Raw genomic sequence first — 20,809 nt, forward strand, 5'->3', positions numbered from 1 at the left:
ACACATGGTGACACTGGTTCTTTTATAACATGTAGTAAGGGCCTCAGTTTAAGCTTCCTTTTAAAAAGTCAGTGTGCTGGCTGGGCATGGAGGCTCATACGAGTAATCCCAGCACTTTGAGAGGCCAAGGCAGGCGATCACCTGAAGTCAGGAGTTCGAGATCAGCCTGGACAACACGGTGAAACCCTGTCTCTACTAAAAATACAAATATTAACTGGGTGTGGTGGTGGGCACCTGTAATCCCAGCTACTTGGGGAGGCTAAGGCAGAAGAATCACTTGAACCTGGGAGACAGGTTGCAATAAGCGGAGATCATACCACTGCACTCCAGGCTGGGTGACAGAGCAAGGCTCCATCTCAAAAAAAAAAAAAAAAAAACTCAGTGTGCCTTTCAACAATATTTTTAAAAGCTACTAACATCATTGGTGTTATAGATTCTCAATTTTTATTAATAACAGCATTATCTACTGCTGCCGTATACTAAACACCTACTATATTCCTATTATGGAGCTACTCTGTCACAAAAACAGTAATTTGTAACAAAAAAAATAAGGCAGAAACACATTTATTTTACCTGTTTCTTTCATTAAGGAGATGCTTTCTTCCTTTCGTTCATCATACACTCTAGTACCAGCTACTTCTCTTAATAGCTTTAATCTCTGAGAATCTGGTGCTGTTGCCATCTGGTTGATCTAAAATTTTTAGAAAAATAATCATTATATAGCTGTAGCCTCTGTTTAAGAACAAGAACTCCACGTTGAAAGGTTTTTAATACACATGAAGTTTGGGTATCCCTTATGCAAAAGCGTTAGAAACCACAAGTGTTACAGATTTTAAATTTTTTCAGGTTTTGGAATATTTGCATTTATACTTACCAGCTGAGCAACCCAAATCCAAAAATTTGAAATCCAAAATGTTCCAATAAGCATTTCCTTTGAATGTCACATCCACACTCAAAAGGTTTCAGACTGTGGAGCATTTTGTATTTCAGACTTTTGAATTTGTGACATGCCAAGTTTTAAATAGATTATGATTTGCCTAATGTCATTTGTATAGCACATATGCCTACATATCTATGTCTCCTTTACTTAAATTTACCAAATAAAATCCAAATACAACTGTTACGTTCATAATTCTCCTTTATGAAATAGGGCTAACAAGTGAAGGAGTTATCTCACACCACCATCTTTTTCTTAGTCAATATGATAAGGTACAAAAGATGAGCTCCATTCTCAAAAAACAAAGTATTTTTATAAGGGGAAACCATCACTGACTACACTTTTTTTTAAAGCTATAATAATATACTAACAGTACAATTCTCCCCCACTTTCCATGGGGAATTGGTTCTAGGACCCCCTGCAGATACCAAAATCCAAGAATGCTCAAGTCCCTTATATAAAATGGCACAGTATTTGCATAAAACCTATGCACATCCTTCCGTACACTTTAATCTCTAGATTAATTGTAACACAATATAAATGCTATGTAAACGGTTATACTGTAGTTTTAAATTTGTATTATTTCTTGAACTGTTTTAAAATTTTGTTTATTTTAAATATTTTTGATCCATGGTTGGTTGAATTTGCAGATGTAGAACCCACAGATACAGAAGGCTAATGATATGACAAAATGGTATGCTTTAAATATAGAGAGAATGGTACAACTTAAGTGCCATGCAACTTAACATATAACAAGTATCCCTAAACATCAAAAATGATACCACTGCATTAAAAAGTTGAAATTATCTCTAAGAAAATATGGTCTATCAAAAGTATCTACATCAAAGAATCATCCTTCAGATCCTCATTATTGCGCGCTCCAATTATACATATTTGTTCAAGCAATTTACTCACTTAAAAATTATTTATCAAATGACTACAACATATGTGCCACTGCTGGGGCACTGGAAAAGAGCAAACAAAGCAGAAAAGGTCCCGCCCTCATGGAGCTTACATTCTAGTGGAAAAAGACAGAAAATAAGTATTAACAGTATAAGTGTTACGAAGAAAAATAAAACAGATTAAGGAAATAAAGCACATAGGGTTGAGGGGAAGGCAATGCTTTTAGATGAGGCAATCAAGGATGGCACAGGGGCAGAAACTGAGATGAAGTAAAAGGGCCTACATTGAGAGCAGAGGGATCTCAGAAAAGTGCTCTTTCAAATCAGCCTCCCTTTAAAAAAATGCCTCTCCCACAAATAGTAAAATCGGGAAAAAAACTTGTTCTTCCAGTACCACATTTTCTAAAACTGAAACTCCATATTCTTCCTAATCACTTCTTCCGAATGCTAACTTTCCAATACATACCAAAAAAAAAAAACCCTACAGTATAAAATAAGTGAATATTCTGAGAATTTTCCCTAGTCCAAAAAAAGTGAAAGTACATGAGAAGAGAGCAGAACAATCAGTTAAAAAAGTATGTAGTTTGGCTGCTGAAAAAATGTAAAAAAACACAATCCCTATTAGGGAAAATAACGTAGCAAAATAGCAGATTTCTGGTAATGTTAGCTTTTCAGTATTTTAATTGTGATAAATAACTGGGTAACACAAAATATTAATTTTAGGAAGTTTTTCAAATGTGATTTTTATAGAATTCCTACAATATTCTTAATTATTGCAACTTTCATAAGCCAATAATGTCTTCCCATACTTTCACCTCAGTAATACCAGTCGCTAGGAAAACAAGATCCACTTAATATGCTGAAATACTTCCATCTCAACATGCAATGGACAGACCTATTTGGTACTTTATGGCCATGTAAAAGATATGGCCATTTTTGCTTCACCTTAACCACTCGAATCAACCAAATTCATCACTCAAGAATTACTCAGAAAACAAATTCTATTAAAAAAGGACATACAATTGTTTTACCTTTCCTTGTTTAACAATATAATAAGGATTGCTTCGAGAAAAACCAGCGCTTTCAAGGAGGTTCATCACATCATTTTTCCTGTTGACAAACAATGAAATTATATTCAGGTAATTTTAAAGCACCATTAAGCAATGAGTAGACTAGCCCCTGGGTTGATAGCATTAGGGAGGGCAGATCAGTAATTATAAACCATCTGTATCATCCTCAAAACTTTCTGATTCTTACGTTTATCCTCTATATTGATTTGTCGAAGATGAAGCAAATACTCCTCATATATGAAGCAGGTAAAATAATACTTTTTTGTAAGGAAATCATAAAGAAAAATGCGACTGGGCGGTGGCTCATGCCTATAATTCCAGCACTTTGGGAGGCCAAGGCAGGCAGATCACAAGGTCAAGAGTTCAAGACCAGCCTGCCAACATGGTGAAACCCCATCTCTACTAAGAATACAAAAATTAGCCAGGTGTGGTGGCGCGTGCCTGCAATCCTAGCTACTCAGGAGGCTGAGGCAGGAGAATAGCTTGAACCGGGGAGGGGGAGGTTGCTGTGAGCTGAGACTGCACCATTGCACTCCAGCCTGGGCAACAGAGTGAGACTCCATATTAGGAAAAAGAAAGAAAAATGCTGGCTGGGCGTGATGGCTCATGTCTGTAATCCCAGCACTTTAGGAGGCCAAGGTGGATCACTTGAGGCCAAGAGTTCAATACCAACCTGGCCAACATAGCAACACCCCATCTCTATTTAAATACACATTCATTTCTTTAAAAAGAAAAATGCTTACGTGACCATCTTCTTGTCTAAGAAATACTGATCCTTTTTGGCACCAATAACTCTTCGAAGTGAAACTTCCTCTTTATCGATCTAAGAGAAAATGTAAAAGCCCAAAGTTTAATAGTGAAGGAGAAAACTTTTTAAATAAGGTCATTTTAAAGTCCTTGACCATAACTATTGATTTTAAAATTTCAATTATCTCACTAAAGATAATACTATGAATACTTAATACTCTTAACCAAGACACTTTTCACAACAACTTGTACATTCCCATTTGTTAACAGAGTATTCACTGTAATTTTAAGATAAAATCTATAAAAACTGTAATTATAACAAATTATAAAAGCTTAAAAAGTTTCAAAGTATGAAGATTAGCTACTCCAATTAAATTCTCAGCATTATTTAAAAAAAAAAAAAAAGGTTACTTACTGGTAACCGGTTGTCTGAATTATCAAAAATAATCTCCACAAAAGCAGAAATAACACGAGGACCAGTACCTTCCTAAAAATGAAAAAAGGGAGAAATTTTTCACTTAATAGTATATTCATATCCTTTAAAAGGATTCTTAAAGTCTAGGGCATAATAACAAGTCTGATTCAATGGAGAAAAATTTCTACTAGACTCATATATATACACACACACTAATGTCTCTGCTGTTTTGGCAAGAGGGATACAAACTTTGGGGATATCCGCAGAGAGATAGTATATATTCCTCTTGCCAAAACAGCAGAGATGTTAGATTAGGGTAACAAAAATTCTCAACCAAATAGTTTCTGATTCTAAATAAAAAATAAGAACTATGCAAGACATGTCAAAGTTAGATATCCTTAAATTTGATTCTACAGACCACTTTATTAGACTGGAAGACCGGGGCCATTTAATTCTACCTATTTGCTAATACCTAACATACCATAAGACTTCTCTTACAGTCTCATTTTAATGCTACAAAGAAATCCTAATAAATCATGGGATAATTACCAAAAGTCTGTTTTTTAAAAAAATTTGAGACATTCTACAGTTTTAAATCTATTATAGAAATACACACATTTAACATGTGTCACATTTAAACCAATCTGTGACACAAAAACTATGGTACCAAGTCCAGATACCTTCCAGATTATAGAAACTGTTACTATGTAGTAAATACAATGAAGAACTGTACCAAAGAGGTTATTATTTTAATGCCAATCTGAAAAACCTAAAAAGTTTTCTATGGGAAATCAATTCTGATTACTGGGCTACAAATTCAAACTAAACAAGGGGAAAAGACAGACAAGAGATAAACGAAACAACTTCCTATGTGTGAGAAACACTGTTAAGATATATTGAGGAATTTCATTTTCTAGTCTTTAATAAGCAATATTCAAACCAGAAGGATTAATTACATCATTTTTTGTAGTCTTTCACGATTTTCTATCCTAAAATTACTTTAGTCTATTACTCATATTTTTTTCCACATAACATTGGTAATGTGCCAACATCCTAACAAGGTTTGAGGGAGGCATGACTCACATGAACACGAAAACCCAATCATCGTGCTTATGAATTACAAAAGGACCCATTTAATAAAATATTCTAACTCACATTACTGTAAATAAACAGGTGGTCCCCGACTTATGATGGTTCAACTTAACAAGGGTGTGAAAGCAATTTACCATCAGTAGAAACCATAATTTGAGTACCCATAAAATCACTTTTTTTTTTTTTTTTTTTACTTTCAGCACAATATTCAATAAATTATATGAGAGATTCAACACTTTATTATAAAACAGACTTTGTGTTAGATCATTTTGCTCAACCATAGGTTAATGTCCATTTCTGACTTACGGTATTTTCAGTTTATGATGGGTTTATCAGGACATAACCCCACTGTAAGTTGCAGAACATCTCTACTGTTTTTCATACTGGAAAATGATGTTTACTATCTAAGTACAAATATGGCTAAAACAACAAACAACTTGTATGTTGTTTAGTTTGCAATGGTTGTTTCTCTATGCTCCCAATTTTTGGTTCTGCATCTTAAAGTTCCTAATCTCCAATCTCAAACTCCTCTTCTTTCTCCTCAGCAAACGTGCTTTTAAGCCTTTGCAGATCACATCCTTAAAGAAATTTATATGGAAGACATATCCACCTATAGGTAAATCCTATAATTTTCTCCTAAACATCGTATAAAAATTAGGCCTTTATCTGGCATTAACATGTTAGGCTAAATTTCATAGCAGAATAAAACACTTATGAAATATATCACGTCTCCTTTAAGAAATTTATATGGAGGACATATCTATAGGCAAATCCTGTAATTTTCTCCTAACCACTGCATAAAAATTGGGCTTTTGGCCGGGCGCGGTGGCTCAAGCCTGTAATCCCAGCACTTTGGGAGGCCGAGACGGACGGATCACGAGGTCAGGAGATCGAGACTATCCTGGCTAATACGGTGAAACCCCATCTCTACTAAAAAATACAAAAAAACTAGCCAGGCGAGGTGGCGGGCGCCTGTAGTCCCAGCTACTCGGGAGGCTGAGGCAGGAGAATGGCGTAAACCCGGGAGGCGGAGCTTGCAGTGAGCTGACATCCGGCCACTGCACTCCAGCCTGGGCGACAGAGCGAGACTCCGTCTCAAAAAAAAAAAAAAATTGGGCTTTTATCTGGCATTAACATGTTAAGATAAATTTCACAGCAGAGTAACACACTTATGAGATAGACTGTGTCTGGTTCACAAAGAATCTGAAATTTGAACAAATGCTTTTTTAACCAGCATGGAAAATTTATTTTTAAAATACATTTAATATCAATAATGCCTTAAAGCAGTCTCACTCACATGCAATAAAGCCAACCGCTGTTCTGGACGAAGATGACTAAACTCATCACTGAGAACAAACTGAATTGCTGGAAATACAAAAAGAACTATTAGTATACCCTAAAAAAGTGTTTATAACTTATTTATAACTTCCCACACCTCAATAGAACATAGTGTGTCTGGTAACAGACAATGCAAATAAATTATCTGTTTCATATAGACAAAAGGAAATGCAGAAAACGTGCCTGCACATAAGACTCATCAGGTAGGAAGTGATATAAGAAAAATACTGAGTTTTCATTGAAACATTTAAAGTAAGAAAATAAAGAGAAAGCACCGAGATACACGAAAACAGACAAGCAAAACTAAGGTATATTTCCGGCTCAAAGTGTACACTGACCAGATTAGGTTAACACTGTATTTGCTTTATTCCCCACTAGACATAAATGATATGAGTTAAAATCTTTTTTAACAAAATAGGATGTATGAGAATATGCTTAAGTGGATACTTTACCAAAAGAAATAAAACTAAGGAAATACAAGGAAATGTTTGAGATGCCCAACTTCTACTACACTTCTTATATTACACTGAGCTCTGTAAGAAAGGGCCATTCCTACTTCCATATAGAGTACCTAACTGGACCACCCTGCCTAGGAAGTGGAACTCTTTACTCAGCTGTTCTTGTCCCAGTCCACCCAAGAGACCTCGGCATTGTGTGTATGTGCGGGGCGGGGGGGAGGGGGTTGCTCGCATCAGCAAGCACGTGCATAAGCATTAATGTGTGTGCTGTGGACACAGGTCGGGGTGAGGAGACTTCACACTGCCCTCAACCCTGGAGATTCTGAAATACTTCCACTTCAGTCCACTCTCTCATCGTTGCCAAATTACAACCACAACAGGATATACAGGCTAGAGAGTGCCTTTCAGATTTGTGTGCACAGAAGGGACAGAACCTTTACTCTTATTAAGCCAGTCCACTAAATGCTCCTTTCCCTCAAGCATTACCCCAACTAAAAAGTTCATATTTTTCAACCTACTCCTTAACAGTCTAATTTTGTTAAAATGTTTTTCTCCTCAAAGGATTTGTTAACAGAAGCATTGCTATTTATACTTAAATGCAATTTATCTTCAGAGAGAATTTTCGAAGCTCTATTTACTATCTTCAAACTGACAACAGTCTGTTCAGTTTCAAGTTTTTTGTATCTCTTCATCCTTTACAAAGATGACTACTTTAGAAAACGTTTTTAAAAAGGTGAAATAAGAAAGATGAACCATTTTCCAAAACAATACTATGAACTATTCTACTGCATTTACATACATTTAAAATATGCATTTATAACACTTATATATTACATTCAAGTTTAAAAAGCAATTTCTTACATACTATTGCATTCCATTCTTACAAACCATCTAAGGTAGACAGGGCAAACATCCAAACATCTCCATTTTTAAAGTGAAAAGAACAATTTGAGAGGCTACGTGCTTTGCCCAGTCTCACATAGCTAATCAGCCACTGGGTATAAAGCAGAATTCAGATCTGTACACTCTAAACCCTCTACACTAAGCTGCAATCCCATATAAAGTATTTCTTGGGTTTCATGCATATATAACCTCAGAAAATTAATGATTTCAATAAACTACCCTAAGATACCCAGGTCTTAATATATTTACAATTCAAAAAACAATACCTACCATAAAAAAAGTTACTTTTTCCAGATCCATTTCTGCCCACTGGAAAATTTCAAAAAGTACAAGTTATTTTACATAAAAACCAATAAATGTAAAACTGTTTACCTTTTTAAAAATACTCAAAATTTTTAAAATCCCATTTTCTAATACATCTTAACATCTGAAATTAAACAACGGTGAACAAAAGAAACCAATAAAACAACTATAATCACCAAATGAATTCAATTTTGTACAGACTTCTAATAGTTTTTTTCTTTAAAGATATTTCACAGTTGATCCTTTTCCCCTTACCCAATAGTTTACAATGAATAGGAGTAGCTAAATATACTACCTGGCTCTTATAATTTATCATATTACAACGGATATATAATTCTATTTAACTATATATATGTTTAACAATTGAAAGATTCATATATTGCTAACATTCTAAAACAATCATTTTAAATCCTTACAGTGTTCTCATGTTTACAATCAACCCTATATTATCATGTGTAGTCTCACAGAACCACAAAAGTATAAATAATTTTAAGGTACTTTTTGACTAACAAAATTCAAATATAAGCAATTCAATACTTAAAAGGATATCAAATCCTTTTGATCTTAAGTAAGTGTATTTGTTTAGTAAACTTTTCAGTGTTAAGACTCATAAATAACTATGTCAGTCTTCTCAATCTTGAGCCAGAAATATTCTGAGCAAATTAACCACACAGTTACCACCTTTAATGCAAAGTAAATCCCAAAAAGATCATGTCATGCCAGAAAGGACACACTTTTTAAAAAAACGCATATGACAGACGTAGGAGCCAGCTTGAAAGGGGCTTTCAGTAGCTAAATCTAGGGGTAATCTGAGCACCAAAATGACTAAATAAATTATAAATTATTGGTGGGGGGAATAATCCATGCATCCATACCAATAATAAAAAGATAAATAAGTAGGTAAGGAAGGAGGAGAATTACCAAATGCCAAGTTGTAAATGTGAAAGGAGATCTGGAAATGAAAAATCATTTTGTGACCATCAGAATAAAGGCAAGGGTCATCAACAGATGCTAAATGTAGGCACAAAGTTTGAAAAGGAGCACAAGATTTACATGGTCCAAAAGCATCTGCCTATATTACTTATTAGTTGCAAGGGAAAAAATAATACCTACACAGTGGAAACATTAGACCTTGACTGGGTGATCAAAAGTAATATCAGTAAGAGTCAGACCTCATGTGCCTCCAGATGTGATATCCTGAAAGGGATACAACATCACTTATGTCTTAATTCTCAAAAACAACAATGTTATAAAAGACAAAAGCTGTGGAAATGATCCAGATTAAAGGAGACTAAAGAAGCATGACAACTATGTAACGCCTGCTCCTAAATTAGATCCTGCACTAGAGGGGGGAAAATGCTATCAAGAACATTTCTGGGTCAGTCAACATAACTGTAAAATGGACAGATTTTTACTATGTATTAAATTTACTTAAGTTGTAAATTATACTTTGATTATGAAAGAGACTATCCCTCCTCTTAGAAAGTACACATTAAAGTCAGAGATAAAGGACTGTGGCATAAATAACTTACTCTAAGGAAAAAAGTGTGTAGAGAGTGGAAATGATATAGCAAGTGGGGAAAATGTTAACAATAGGTGAATCTAGGTAAAGGGTTTATGAGTAGTCTCTGTACAGTTTTTATTGGGGCAATTTTTCTGTAAATTTGAAACTATTTCTTTTTTTTTTTTTGAGACGGAGTCTCGCTTTGCCGCCCAGGCTGGAGTGCAGTGGACGGATCTCAGCTCACTGCAAGCTCCGCCTCCCGGGTTCACACCATTCTCCTGCCTCAGCCTCCCGAGTAGTTGGGACTACAGGCGCCCGCCACCGTGCCCGGCTAGTTTTTTGTATTTTTTAGTAGAGACGGGGTTTCACCGTGTTAGCCAGGATGGTCTCGATCTCCTGACCTCGTGATCCGCCCGTCTCGGCCTCCCAAAGTGCTGGGATTACAGGCTTGAGCCACCGCGCCCGGCCTAAACTATTTCTAAATAAAAGTTTAAGATGACAATTTATCATTAAATGAATAAATATTTCAAACCATAATCCATCTATAAATAACTGAAATTTTAAGAATTTCTTTGTAAGAATTACTCTTACCTATAGAGTGGAACACTACATAGCAATTTTAAAGGATGCTGAATATTTAATAAAGAAAGATATTTCAAGATTTATCCTGAAGGAGAATAACAATTATCAATAAATTATATGATGAACCCATTTTTATTTAAAAAGGCTTAATTACAGATGTATACAAAGACTAAAAACAAATTGAGGCAAATACAGTTTATATATGGCCCCAGATTCATCTTTCTCAACCCAGGCCTTGGCTGCCAATCAATGGAGAGGCTCAGTCTACTAACACCTCTGGTAGATTCAAGCTACCTTGGGAGTACATTCAGGTACTCCTGAATTGTGAAGATGGAAAGGAGGCTATAACTCCCTGACTACTTCCGGGTGTTAGTTCCCAGGGAACCACAATCCAAAAGTTTGGAGGCATTAATGCCGGATGTAGAAAACTTTGACCAATGAAAGACAGGTGCCAGCAAACAAATCCTTGTCCGAATCCAAATCCATTCCTCTATCATCTGACCTTTCTAAGGCATGGTGGGTCCACAAAGTCTGTAAGTTATTCAACATGACTGCAAACCACCTGTGTCTTCTTTAGAAATCTGTGACCAGCTTTTCTCTTCATTCTTGCCCTCAAACTGCACCTCCCATTAAAGCCTTAGCAGCTAAGCCTGTCTGTGCTGTTTTCTAGGAAACCAGGACTAACCACAAGTATAGACTGTTATTATTAAGAATGGTTATCTCTGAAGAATCATGGTGTGCAGTAAAAAACAAAGAATGGTTACCTCTGGGTAAAAGGAGTATAGTTTATCTTAATTTTCTTCCTTTTAGCTTTTCCATAATGTTCTATAACTAACATGTATTTCTTTTGTTAAAAGGTTAGGGGGAAAAAATCCCTAAAAAGATACATGTTTGATGCATATACCCAAGAGATATTTTTTAATAGTCAACATCATTCATCAATCAAAGTGGTATGCTTTCACCAGATATTTTTAAGGCAAATCTCAGTACATAACTACTTTTGGTCTTTCTTACATTACTAATGTGCCTGGTTTTAAAACATGTTTAATCAGGAGTTATCTTGGGTTCATTTGTTTTAAAAACCATTTTCCTTTGTAATAGTGACTGTTAACAAATCCAATGCTGCAATCACAGTAGTAAAACAGCTAACTGATAATAGCTAAAACAATGGTATTTGATGGACCTTATAGATAAAATGTAATCATTCTAGCTAATAAGTTATTTTACAGATGATTTATAAAATCACACAAATGAAATATTAAGATACTTATTTTAAGGTGCAAGTTAAAGAAAATATAAATCTAGTAATTCTTATTTTTCTACATTTCTAAAGATTTTCCGATTGATGAAAAAAATCAGAAAGTACTTGTATGTAAGCAAAACTCCAGTACAATTAAGCCACCCTATGGCATGTCAATTCAATTAAATGACTTCAGTAGACAGAGCACAAGCGGGAAAAAAAGTATGTCTTCTTTATTCCCAACTACAAGGCTGCTATTGATAAATCAAGGGCAAAAAAAACCTGCCTTCAATTTTATAATTTTATACAAAATAAAGTATGATTCTCTGAGGGTCTTCTGGAAACAGTAATATGAATCTCACCTGCGTGTCACAGACTGAATTGTGCTCCCTTGAAACAACTGACACCTTAAACCTGAATGTGACAGTATTTGGACATGGGGGCCCCTGGAAGATGATTATGGTTAAATGAGGACGTTAGGATGGGGCCATGTGAGCACACAGCAAGAGAGCAGCTGTCTGTAAGCCAGGAAGAGCACCTCACCAGAACCTAACCATGCAGGTATCCTGATGATGGATGTCTGACCTCCAGACTGTGAGAAAAAAAAATATCTTGTTTAAGCCACCAGTCTACGGTATTTTGTTATGGCTGCCTTAGCAAACTAATATACCGCTTAGTCTGGACTCTGTACAGCAAAACTGCGTCAATAGCAGTCTGTTTTTCTGGTGTCCAGAAGCACTCCTTTCATCTATCCTGTAAAATACTCAGCAGAATGTCAGAAAACATCTTTGTTAGCTGTATCAGCAAAATGCACACTACAACCTGAGCCATCTATAATGACGACATATTGTTAATGGCAATCACCATTAGCCCTTTATTCTCACACTTACATAAGGGTTCTCATTTAATCTTTCCAACAGCCCTATGAGACAGGTTTACAAATGAGAAAACTGAAGCTTCTCAAAGTCTCAAAAAGAACGCGTGACTGGGATTTTTTTTTTTTAATTATTATACTAGGGTACATGTGCACAACATGCAGGTTACATAGGTGTACACATGTGCCATGTTGGTGTGCTGCACCCATCAACTCGACATTTACATTAGGTATTTCTCCTAATGCCATCCCTCCCCCAGCCCCCCAACCCCCTACAACTGGGATTGGAACCCCATTCTGTTATGCTCTAAAATTTATGCTCTTCCAATCTAGCTACATGGTCTGTCCTTAGAGACACTGAACTAGAGGGTTGGGGGGAGGGCAGGAATTCTGGGATCTACTTTGTGAATAAAAACTGTCTTGTCTCTGAAATAAGGCAACAGTCAGCATTTTAAGATATATAACAAGAACAGAAGGGCGCAAATGCTTTAAAACTCTCTTACACATACATACAAGGCTACCCAGGTAAAAAATGGGTAACTTATGAGTGTCTTATCCAAACATTTTAAGTTCATAGAAATAAGCAATTCATCAGCGCAATAAGACAGAAAAGTTATTTCAAGCAGAAAAATATACATAACTTTACTTAACATTCAAAGACAATTCCTGTCTCCTTAAGCCAATATACAAATCGACAGAATTTACGTTATCTGTATAGACTATAAATATGACCGAGTAAACCAAGAACACTTACCAATCACATTATGTTTTGAACTGAAGGGATCTACAATTGTTTGATCTCTGTAACTTCGAAAACCCTGGATAATCACCTAGTAAATAAAAAACACTTTTGAGAACTCACCCCCCCCAAAAACAATACATTAACATTCTTCTCTTGAATTTCTTTCTTGTTTCTCATTTAATGCAATATAGAAAACCTGCAATTTCATATAAGAAAAATTCATTTTGGAAAGTGGTGATTAAAAATCTGCTTTAAAAGAAAAAAAAAAAAAGTCCATTCATCGGTAATCTTTGCCAGTGCAATGCTGCTGGGTTTTATTTTTTTTAGGCGTTATAGTTGTCAACCTGTTAAGGATCTTTCAAAATCAAGAACACTGTGTGAGCCTAACTGGAACACTAGACACTGCAGTACAATAGCAAGTCTATCCAGCAGGCCGACCGGCCCCAGCTCTCCTGACTCCAAGACCACCGAGTGCTGCTTTCAGTCACTCACACCGGCCAGCGCCAGCCAGAAAGAGCCCACGTTCCAAAGGAGTGCTCAGAGCCCGACAGATCCAACAGAAAACCGTCTCCAAGGCCGTGTGCCTGGGCTCATCTTTGTGGTGGACTCCCGCGCGGGAAGACCCTTTTGACAGAAGTAAACAACCGGGGGAGGCGGCGCTCCGCATCCTGCAAGCAGGAGGGTCCCGCTCACTTCGCGGGTTAATCCGGGAGAGGAACGGCCCCCCGCAGTGACACCTGACACCCCCAGCCTGTGCCCCCAAGGCCGCCCCCGAGCCGGGGAGGCCACGTTTCCACACATCCCACGCACATGACCCGTGCGAGGCCACCCGTGCAGGACCACACAGCCCTTACGCCCGCGGCCGCCCCGGCGCGGTGCCCCCGCCAGCTCTCGGGCCGCCCGGGAAGGCCCAGTTCCACCCAGCGGCCCGCCCGCCCGCCCGCCCTTCCACACCTCTCGGAGATCCTGCCTCTCCCAGACCAGCGCCAGCGGGGAGGCCCAGGCTGCAGAAGGGCACCCCAATTCTCCGCGACCCCGCAGCCGGGACACTCGCGGGGCCTGGGGTCCCCTCCTCCCCCACAGTCCCCGCCCAGCCCTGGTCCAGCCTGTGGAGAGAGGGAAAGGCTGCGGGTGGCGCCGCAACACTCCCGCCTCAAGGAGCAGTCCCTACCGGCCTATGACGGGGTGGAAGGACGCGAAGGCCTTACCTGCTTTATGTACATGATTCCGGGCCCCTGGCCTGGAAGGAGACTTGCCCCGGAGCAGCGACCGCCCGGCTGCACGGTCAGGTGAGGCGCCTACGCGACCCCTCCCCCAAAGCGCCGCTCGCTCCCCTCCAGCCAAACAAAATGGCGGCGCTCGTGGAGGCGGAGTCCGCGCCTTGGAAGGAACCACCTTGCAGCCCTCACAGGGCGTAGGAGGAGTCAAGTTCAGGTCTGCTCTTTCTTTTAGGCAAAACCAGTCTTCCACAGCGTTGTTTGATGGATTTCATTTGAATATAGAATTCTGTAGCTAACGGTTTCCTGAGACTTAGTCAAAAGCTTCACTCGGAGAAGCCATGACCGTAAGGTTGGTCCGTACCCCCTCCGAGCGCAGGGCCAATGGTCGCGTCCACGAGGGGGTAAGGTTCCGCGCCAAAGCCGGGTGGGAGACTCCGAGGGCCAGTAGCGCTGCGGGCCGTCGGCCACGTGATTCCGCACTGTTTAAAAAAGGGGACCGCGCGCGCTGTGCCAGTTCTGGAACACATGGAATGCTGGTGACTGTTGGAATTCTGTGCACAGAGTCCCTGCTGCCCCTTTGTTATAGCTCTCCCTAGGAACGTTTACAATCTTAGCACGCCCCAAGCTGGTTCCGAACTGCCCATTCGCAGGACAACCCCGAAGGGATTTGTCAATGCTCGAAAATTTGTTTTAATATGTGTTAATTAATTCCCTCCGTAACTGTTTCTACTCTGGCATCTGCTATAAATCTAGGCAGATCTGTATAATTGCAACAAAGATTTAGGTAAGGCTGAAAGGTTTTAATCTACTTTAAAAACAAAAAAAAACAGCCTGGATTAGGTGCTAGTGGCAACCCTAGGTCTCTCTGATCCCTATCAGTCTTGGGAGAAAAACATCATTTGTTTAAAAAATGGATCTCTGAGCTCTGAAATTACTTGCTGGGAAGAGAACAAAATACCCAGATCATCCCCAGCCCTCCGGCCCGCTGCTGGAGGCAATTCTGGTCTTGATTATTTCTAGATTGAACTATTTTTAATAGCCTCCTAACTGCCTCTGTTAACCAGGGTATCTCCCTAGGAGTCCTTTATGTGGAGCCCGGATAAAATCCTATCCAGCCCTTGCTTTAAAATAAATAAATAAATAGGCCAGGTTGAGTGGCTCACTCGTGTAATCCCAGCACTTTGGGAGGCCGAGGGGGGAGGATCACCTGAGGTCAGGAGTTCAAGACCAGCCTGGCCAACACGGCGAAACCCCCGTCTCTACTCAAAATATAAAAATTAGCCAGGCGTCGTGGTGGGAGCCTGTAATCTCAGCTACTCAGGAGGCTGGGGCAGGAGAATTGCTTGAATCCAGGAGGCAGAGGTTGCGGTGAACCAAGATTGCACCACTGCACTCCTGCCTGGGCAACAGAGGGAGACTCTGTCTCAAAATAAATAAATAAATATTTAACCATTTTCTTTTCTTTCTTCTATTTTTTTTTTTCTGACAGGATCTCGCTCTGTCACCCAGGGTGGAGCGTAGTGGCTCGGTCATGGTTCACCGCAGCCTCGAACTCCTGTGTTCAAGCCATCCTCTCATCTCAGCCTAGGGCTGTGGCCACCAAGCCCAGCTAACTTTTTTTTTTTTTAAGAGACCGGGTCTCCTTATATTGCCCAGGGTGGTCTCTACCTTCTGGCCTCAAGGGATCCTCCCACCTCTGCCTCCCTAAATGCTGGAATTACAGGCATGAACTACTGCACCCAATCTAAACATTTTACTTCTAGATTTTAGTTGTATTATTTAAAGCTTAGGCCAGATGTGGTGGCTCACGCCTGTAATCCCAGCACTTTGGGAGGCCCAGGTGGGTGGATAACTTGATGTCAGAAGTTTGAGAACAGTCTGGCCAACATGGCAGAGCTCCATCTCTACTAAAAATACAGAAATTAGCTGGACACGGTGGCGGGTGCCTGTGATCCCAGTTACCTGGGAGGCTGAGGCAGGAGAATCACTTGAACCCAGGAGGCAGAGGTTGCAGTGAGCTGAGATTGTGACACTGCATTCCAGCCTGGGTGATGGAGAGAGACTCTATCTCAAAAAAAAAAAAAAAAAGTTTTAAGCCTCTAATTCCTAGTCTACAAAATGAAGATGATAAAACTTCATCATATTCAGAATTACAAACAGGGTGTATAAGATAATCCTATTTACCTAAAATTGTTTTTACCTTTGTAGGTAAAATGTGAAAAGATGGTGACTAAAACATTTAAATGGCTTTCACAGTGATGGGAGTTTTACTTTCTTCCTTAGGCTTTTCCATATTAAATGAATCTTATACAATTAGCTTATATTATTTATATAGGCAGAAAAAAAGATCAGTGAAAAACCTAAAATAATCAAAAGGTGAGCCGGGCGTGGAGGCTCAAGCCTGTAATCCCAGCACTTTGCGAGGCCGAGACGGTCGGATCACGAGATCAGGAGATCAAGACCATCCTGGCTAACATGGTGAAACCCCGTCTCTACTAAAAAATACAAAAAACTAGCCGGGCGAGGTGGCGGGCGCCTGTAGTCCCAGCTACTCGGGAGGCTGAGGCAAGAGAATGGCATAAACCCGGGAGGCAGAGCTTGCAGTGAGCTGAGATCCGGCCACTGCACTCCAGCCTGGGCAATAGACCGAGACTCTGTCTCAAAAAAAAAAAAAAATCGAAAGGTGATTTTGAGAATGTAATGCTTTTGTTTATATTTACGTATTTTTTTGTCTGTCTCTGCAAGAATATAAATCCAAGAGAGAAGGGACTTCATTTTGTTCCTGCTGTTATTTAGTAACTAATTCACAGAAAGTACTCAGTAAATACTTACGAGTGAAAAATGCACAGAAGCAAAGTACTTACCACTGTGCAGGGCTCACATATGCCAGCTGTTGGTGTTTAAAAGCTCCCTATGTCCCCATTTCACCCACCTTTCATCCCCCTTAGGAGCATCATTATCTTCTGGTAAGTACGTAGGCGTAGAACATATTGATCTCCTTTAGCCAGGATGAATAGTTCTTCAAACCTATGAACTATCTGGAAGCAAAGGGACATTCCTGAAAGAAATTGCCACCATAAAGCAGAATGCCAGCTGCACAGTGCCTACTAGCTCATAGCTAAACAACGGAAAACTGCAGCCTTTGAAACAGTGCCCCAAAGAATTAAAGAAGCCTGTGACTAACAAATTCTTGAGTTTGCAGGATAGCAGATGAGAAAAGATACAACTTGCTGAAACTCCCTCCACTTGTAATATTAAAAAACTGGCTGAAATTGCTTGGAACCAATATGACCAAGTGGAGTTTGCGCAAATGATTTGCTGACATCACAGCCTGAATTTCCAGTGCATGGTTCATACGAACTCCCCTTGAAGTCGACATATGATCCATGTGGTGGCATGAAGAGGTAACTGTGCATGCCTCAGCACTTTCTAGACCTCCCCTTTCCTTCTGCCAATCACCTACTAATCCCAGAATCCACCGATGAATATTTTTCTAATAAAATTGCTACCTTAAACCTAGTACAGAGAGACACATTCGAGCTGGATTCCTGTCTTTTTAGTCAACTTGCAATAAAAAGCTTTTCTCAAAAACCTGGTATCATACTATTGGCTTCTAGCAAATCAAGCACTGAGCCCTTTTTGCTTGGTAACATCATTTTACATCTAAACATCTCATTAACAACACATGGCATCACCTCAGTGCTTTTCTTTCTCTGTCCCAACCCCACCTCGGATTGATTCGGCATGATCACTTAGACACACTGGAGTGGGAGGTAGGAAAAAGAGATATTAATCATAAGTCTTTAAGAATGGAGTCTTTAATGCTCAAAGCACAGACACATAGCAATCATAATCCCGTATATTTGTGTAGCTCCTCACCCACTTCAAAGTGCTATCATGTGTATGGTCTGTCTGAGGTTTTTTCACTGATGCTGTGAGGAGCAAGAGTACTTATTTTGCATTGGGTTGGAAACCCAAGGGTCTTATGCTGACTCCATTTGACAAATTCCACGGCTTGGGACATGTCATTTTACCATGTGACTTTAGTTTTCCTGTAAATAAAATGGGAATATTCTCTGCCTTTCCAGGCAGCAAAGATGCAGATAGAGATTTGCCCCAACAGGCAGTGATCAGACTTTGGGAGTGCTGGCCCACATCCCGGCTCTACCACTTGCTGACGTATGACCTGGGGAAGATTAACCTCCTGAAGCCTGTTTCCTCATCTATAAGTAAAGATTTTAATGACATCTATGGAAATTTCCTTGCAGATCAATTAGGATGATTTATTTAAAATAACTGGCACAAGACATAATGTTAGCTATTTTTGTTATTAGTTCATAGCCAAACTTGTATTCAGCAAATCCCTGGGAAAAGACAGCAAAGAGCTTTCAGTTTAGAAAGGTCAAAATGCCAGGAGAAAACTGACCAAAGACTCTGGGACCACCCAACCCCTCATTATTCATGTATTCATTCATTGAACAGATAGTTACTGATTACCTCTAGCGTGAATGTGTCTTTTTTTTTTTTTTTTTTTTTTTTTTTTGAGACGGAGTCTCACTGTGTCTCCCAGGCTGGAGTGCAGTGGCGCGATCTCGGCTCACTGCAAGCTCCGCCCCCCGGGTTCACGCCATTCTCCCGCCTCAGCCTCCCCAGTAGCTGGGATTACAGGCGCCCGCCACCACGCCCAGCTAATTTTTTTGTATTTTTAGTAGAGACAGGGTTTCAACGTGTTAGCCAGGATGGTCTGGATCTCCTGACCTTGTGATCCGCCCGCCTTAGCCTCCCAAAGTGCTGGGATTACAGGCGTGAGCCACCGCGCCCGGCATGAATGTCTCTTAATAGTGTTGAGGAGGAAGAAACTTTTCCTCTGCCCTTTTCATGTTTATGGATGAGGTGTGGAGCAGGGGGGTATCCATGAACATAAGAGGGCAGGAGCTGAAGTCTTGGTGGTGAGTCCTAGCTACTCCGGAGGCTGAGGCGGGAGGACGACTTGAACCCAGGAGTTCAAGGGTGCAGTGAATCATTAATGTGCCACTGCCCTCCAGCCTGGATGACACATTAGCAAAAGAAAGAAACAGATTTTAATCACTTACGTTTTTAAATGTGACTCAAAAAGGCAGTTACAATTTGGGGCTTATATACCCCAAATGGAGTTTGAGATCAGCCTAGCCAACATGGAGAAACCCCATCTCTGCTAAAAATACAAAAATTACCTGGGCATGGTGGCCTGCACTGTAATCCCAGCTACTAGGGAGGCTGAGGCAGGAGAATTGCTTGAACCCAGGAGACGGAGGTTGCAGTGAGCTAAGATCACGCCACTGCACTTCAGCCTGGACTCCATCTCAAAAAAGAGAGAAAAAAAAAATCCATTTTGACTGTGTGCTCATTGGTCAGGGAAATAGCCACAGGATGGGTTTACGGACCCAGTGCAACCAATGTGAAACAGACTTGACCCAGGACTTCATTTATCACCTGGCCTTTGTAAGCCTCCACTGGATCAGGGGAGCCATAAACATGTTTGAGCTCACTGTCAGCTCAGATCCTATGTCCAACAGCATTCAAAAGATCCGGGTGTTCCCCTTTTCCTAGGGTTCAGTACTCTGTTAAGTTTTAGGGTCAGATTGAAGGAAATGATACTGAATATACCCAAGGAGAAAATACACCTTCCTTAGGACTCAGCTTCCCCTTCAGCTGATAGGCTGTGTTGTGAGATCTGCCTCCCGTACATAAACTGGATAAGGGGTTGACACTTCCCGTTGCAGTGACTGATATCGGCCTGTGCTCGCTCAAGCCTAATCTAATTTGGTATGTAAGTGAAGCTGTACACACTGTCACTGACTGCTGACTTATCTCACTCCTAGGACAACGTGGTCTATGAGCCATAGCCACAAACCCCTATGGATCATAGACTTAAACGCGTCCTAAGACAAAATTATAACGAATTTAGTTGGCTAGATCTTAATTGGCTTTACTTGTGATTCTAGAATCAGCAACACCTCCTTCTATGAAAAAGAATGCATATTCGGGTGAGTTGAGCAGAGGATCATGGCATCATGGCTTTCTAGGTAGAAAAGGGCTGAGGAAAGCAGACAGAAAACAAAATACAGTTGTTTCAAAGTTGCTCTCCTTGTAAAGGTTGAAGCAGAGGAAGCTTCCTCATCATGCTGGCTAAAACAGGCCTATTTAGGAATTTGGCTATTTTCTCTCTCTCTTGATTTCTTGAAAGGTCAGATAAACAACTTAGTTTTGGCGTGGTGATGTGGAACTTCAATATGAGTAAATCAGTTTTGGTTTGGTCTGTTGGGTCTAGTGCAGGAGCTCCATGAAAACCGATGACCTTCTATAAATTTTATTTAACCTAAGAGCTAAAACTGCAAAACTCCTAGATGAAAACATAAGAGTAAATTGTTGTGACTTTGTGTTGGCAGTGGTTTCTGTAACATTTTGCCAAAGCACAAGTAACACACACAAAGAAGATTAAT

At 39.8% G+C, this 20,809-nt stretch overlaps 1 protein-coding gene and 1 non-coding gene across 2 annotated transcripts in view; both read right to left on the bottom strand.

Moving 5' to 3' along the window:
* LOC105466651 (structural maintenance of chromosomes 3) overlaps window positions 1–14,465 on the bottom strand; it is a 39,020-nt gene extending 24,555 nt beyond the window's left edge. Inside the window, exons 1-8 of the mRNA XM_071069157.1 lie at window positions 14,316–14,465; window positions 13,120–13,195; window positions 8,133–8,171; window positions 6,461–6,528; window positions 4,072–4,143; window positions 3,653–3,732; window positions 2,871–2,949; window positions 574–691 (exon numbers count right to left, since the gene is read on the bottom strand). Of these exons, the coding sequence (XP_070925258.1) occupies window positions 574–691; window positions 2,871–2,949; window positions 3,653–3,732; window positions 4,072–4,143; window positions 6,461–6,528; window positions 8,133–8,171; window positions 13,120–13,195; window positions 14,316–14,330 (547 nt within the window). The 5' untranslated portion in view covers window positions 14,331–14,465. The remainder of the gene's footprint in view (window positions 1–573; window positions 692–2,870; window positions 2,950–3,652; window positions 3,733–4,071; window positions 4,144–6,460; window positions 6,529–8,132; window positions 8,172–13,119; window positions 13,196–14,315) is intronic.
* Window positions 5,099–5,200, bottom strand: LOC112424335 (small nucleolar RNA U13). The gene has a single exon (XR_003015075.1). It is a non-coding gene; the product is annotated as a small nucleolar RNA U13 (small nucleolar RNA).
* Window positions 14,466–20,809: the final 6,344 nt, after the last annotated feature.

The sequence above is a fragment of the Macaca nemestrina genome, chromosome 9 (genome assembly GCF_043159975.1).
Source record: "Macaca nemestrina isolate mMacNem1 chromosome 9, mMacNem.hap1, whole genome shotgun sequence".
Classification (NCBI taxonomy): Eukaryota; Metazoa; Chordata; class Mammalia; order Primates; family Cercopithecidae; genus Macaca; species Macaca nemestrina.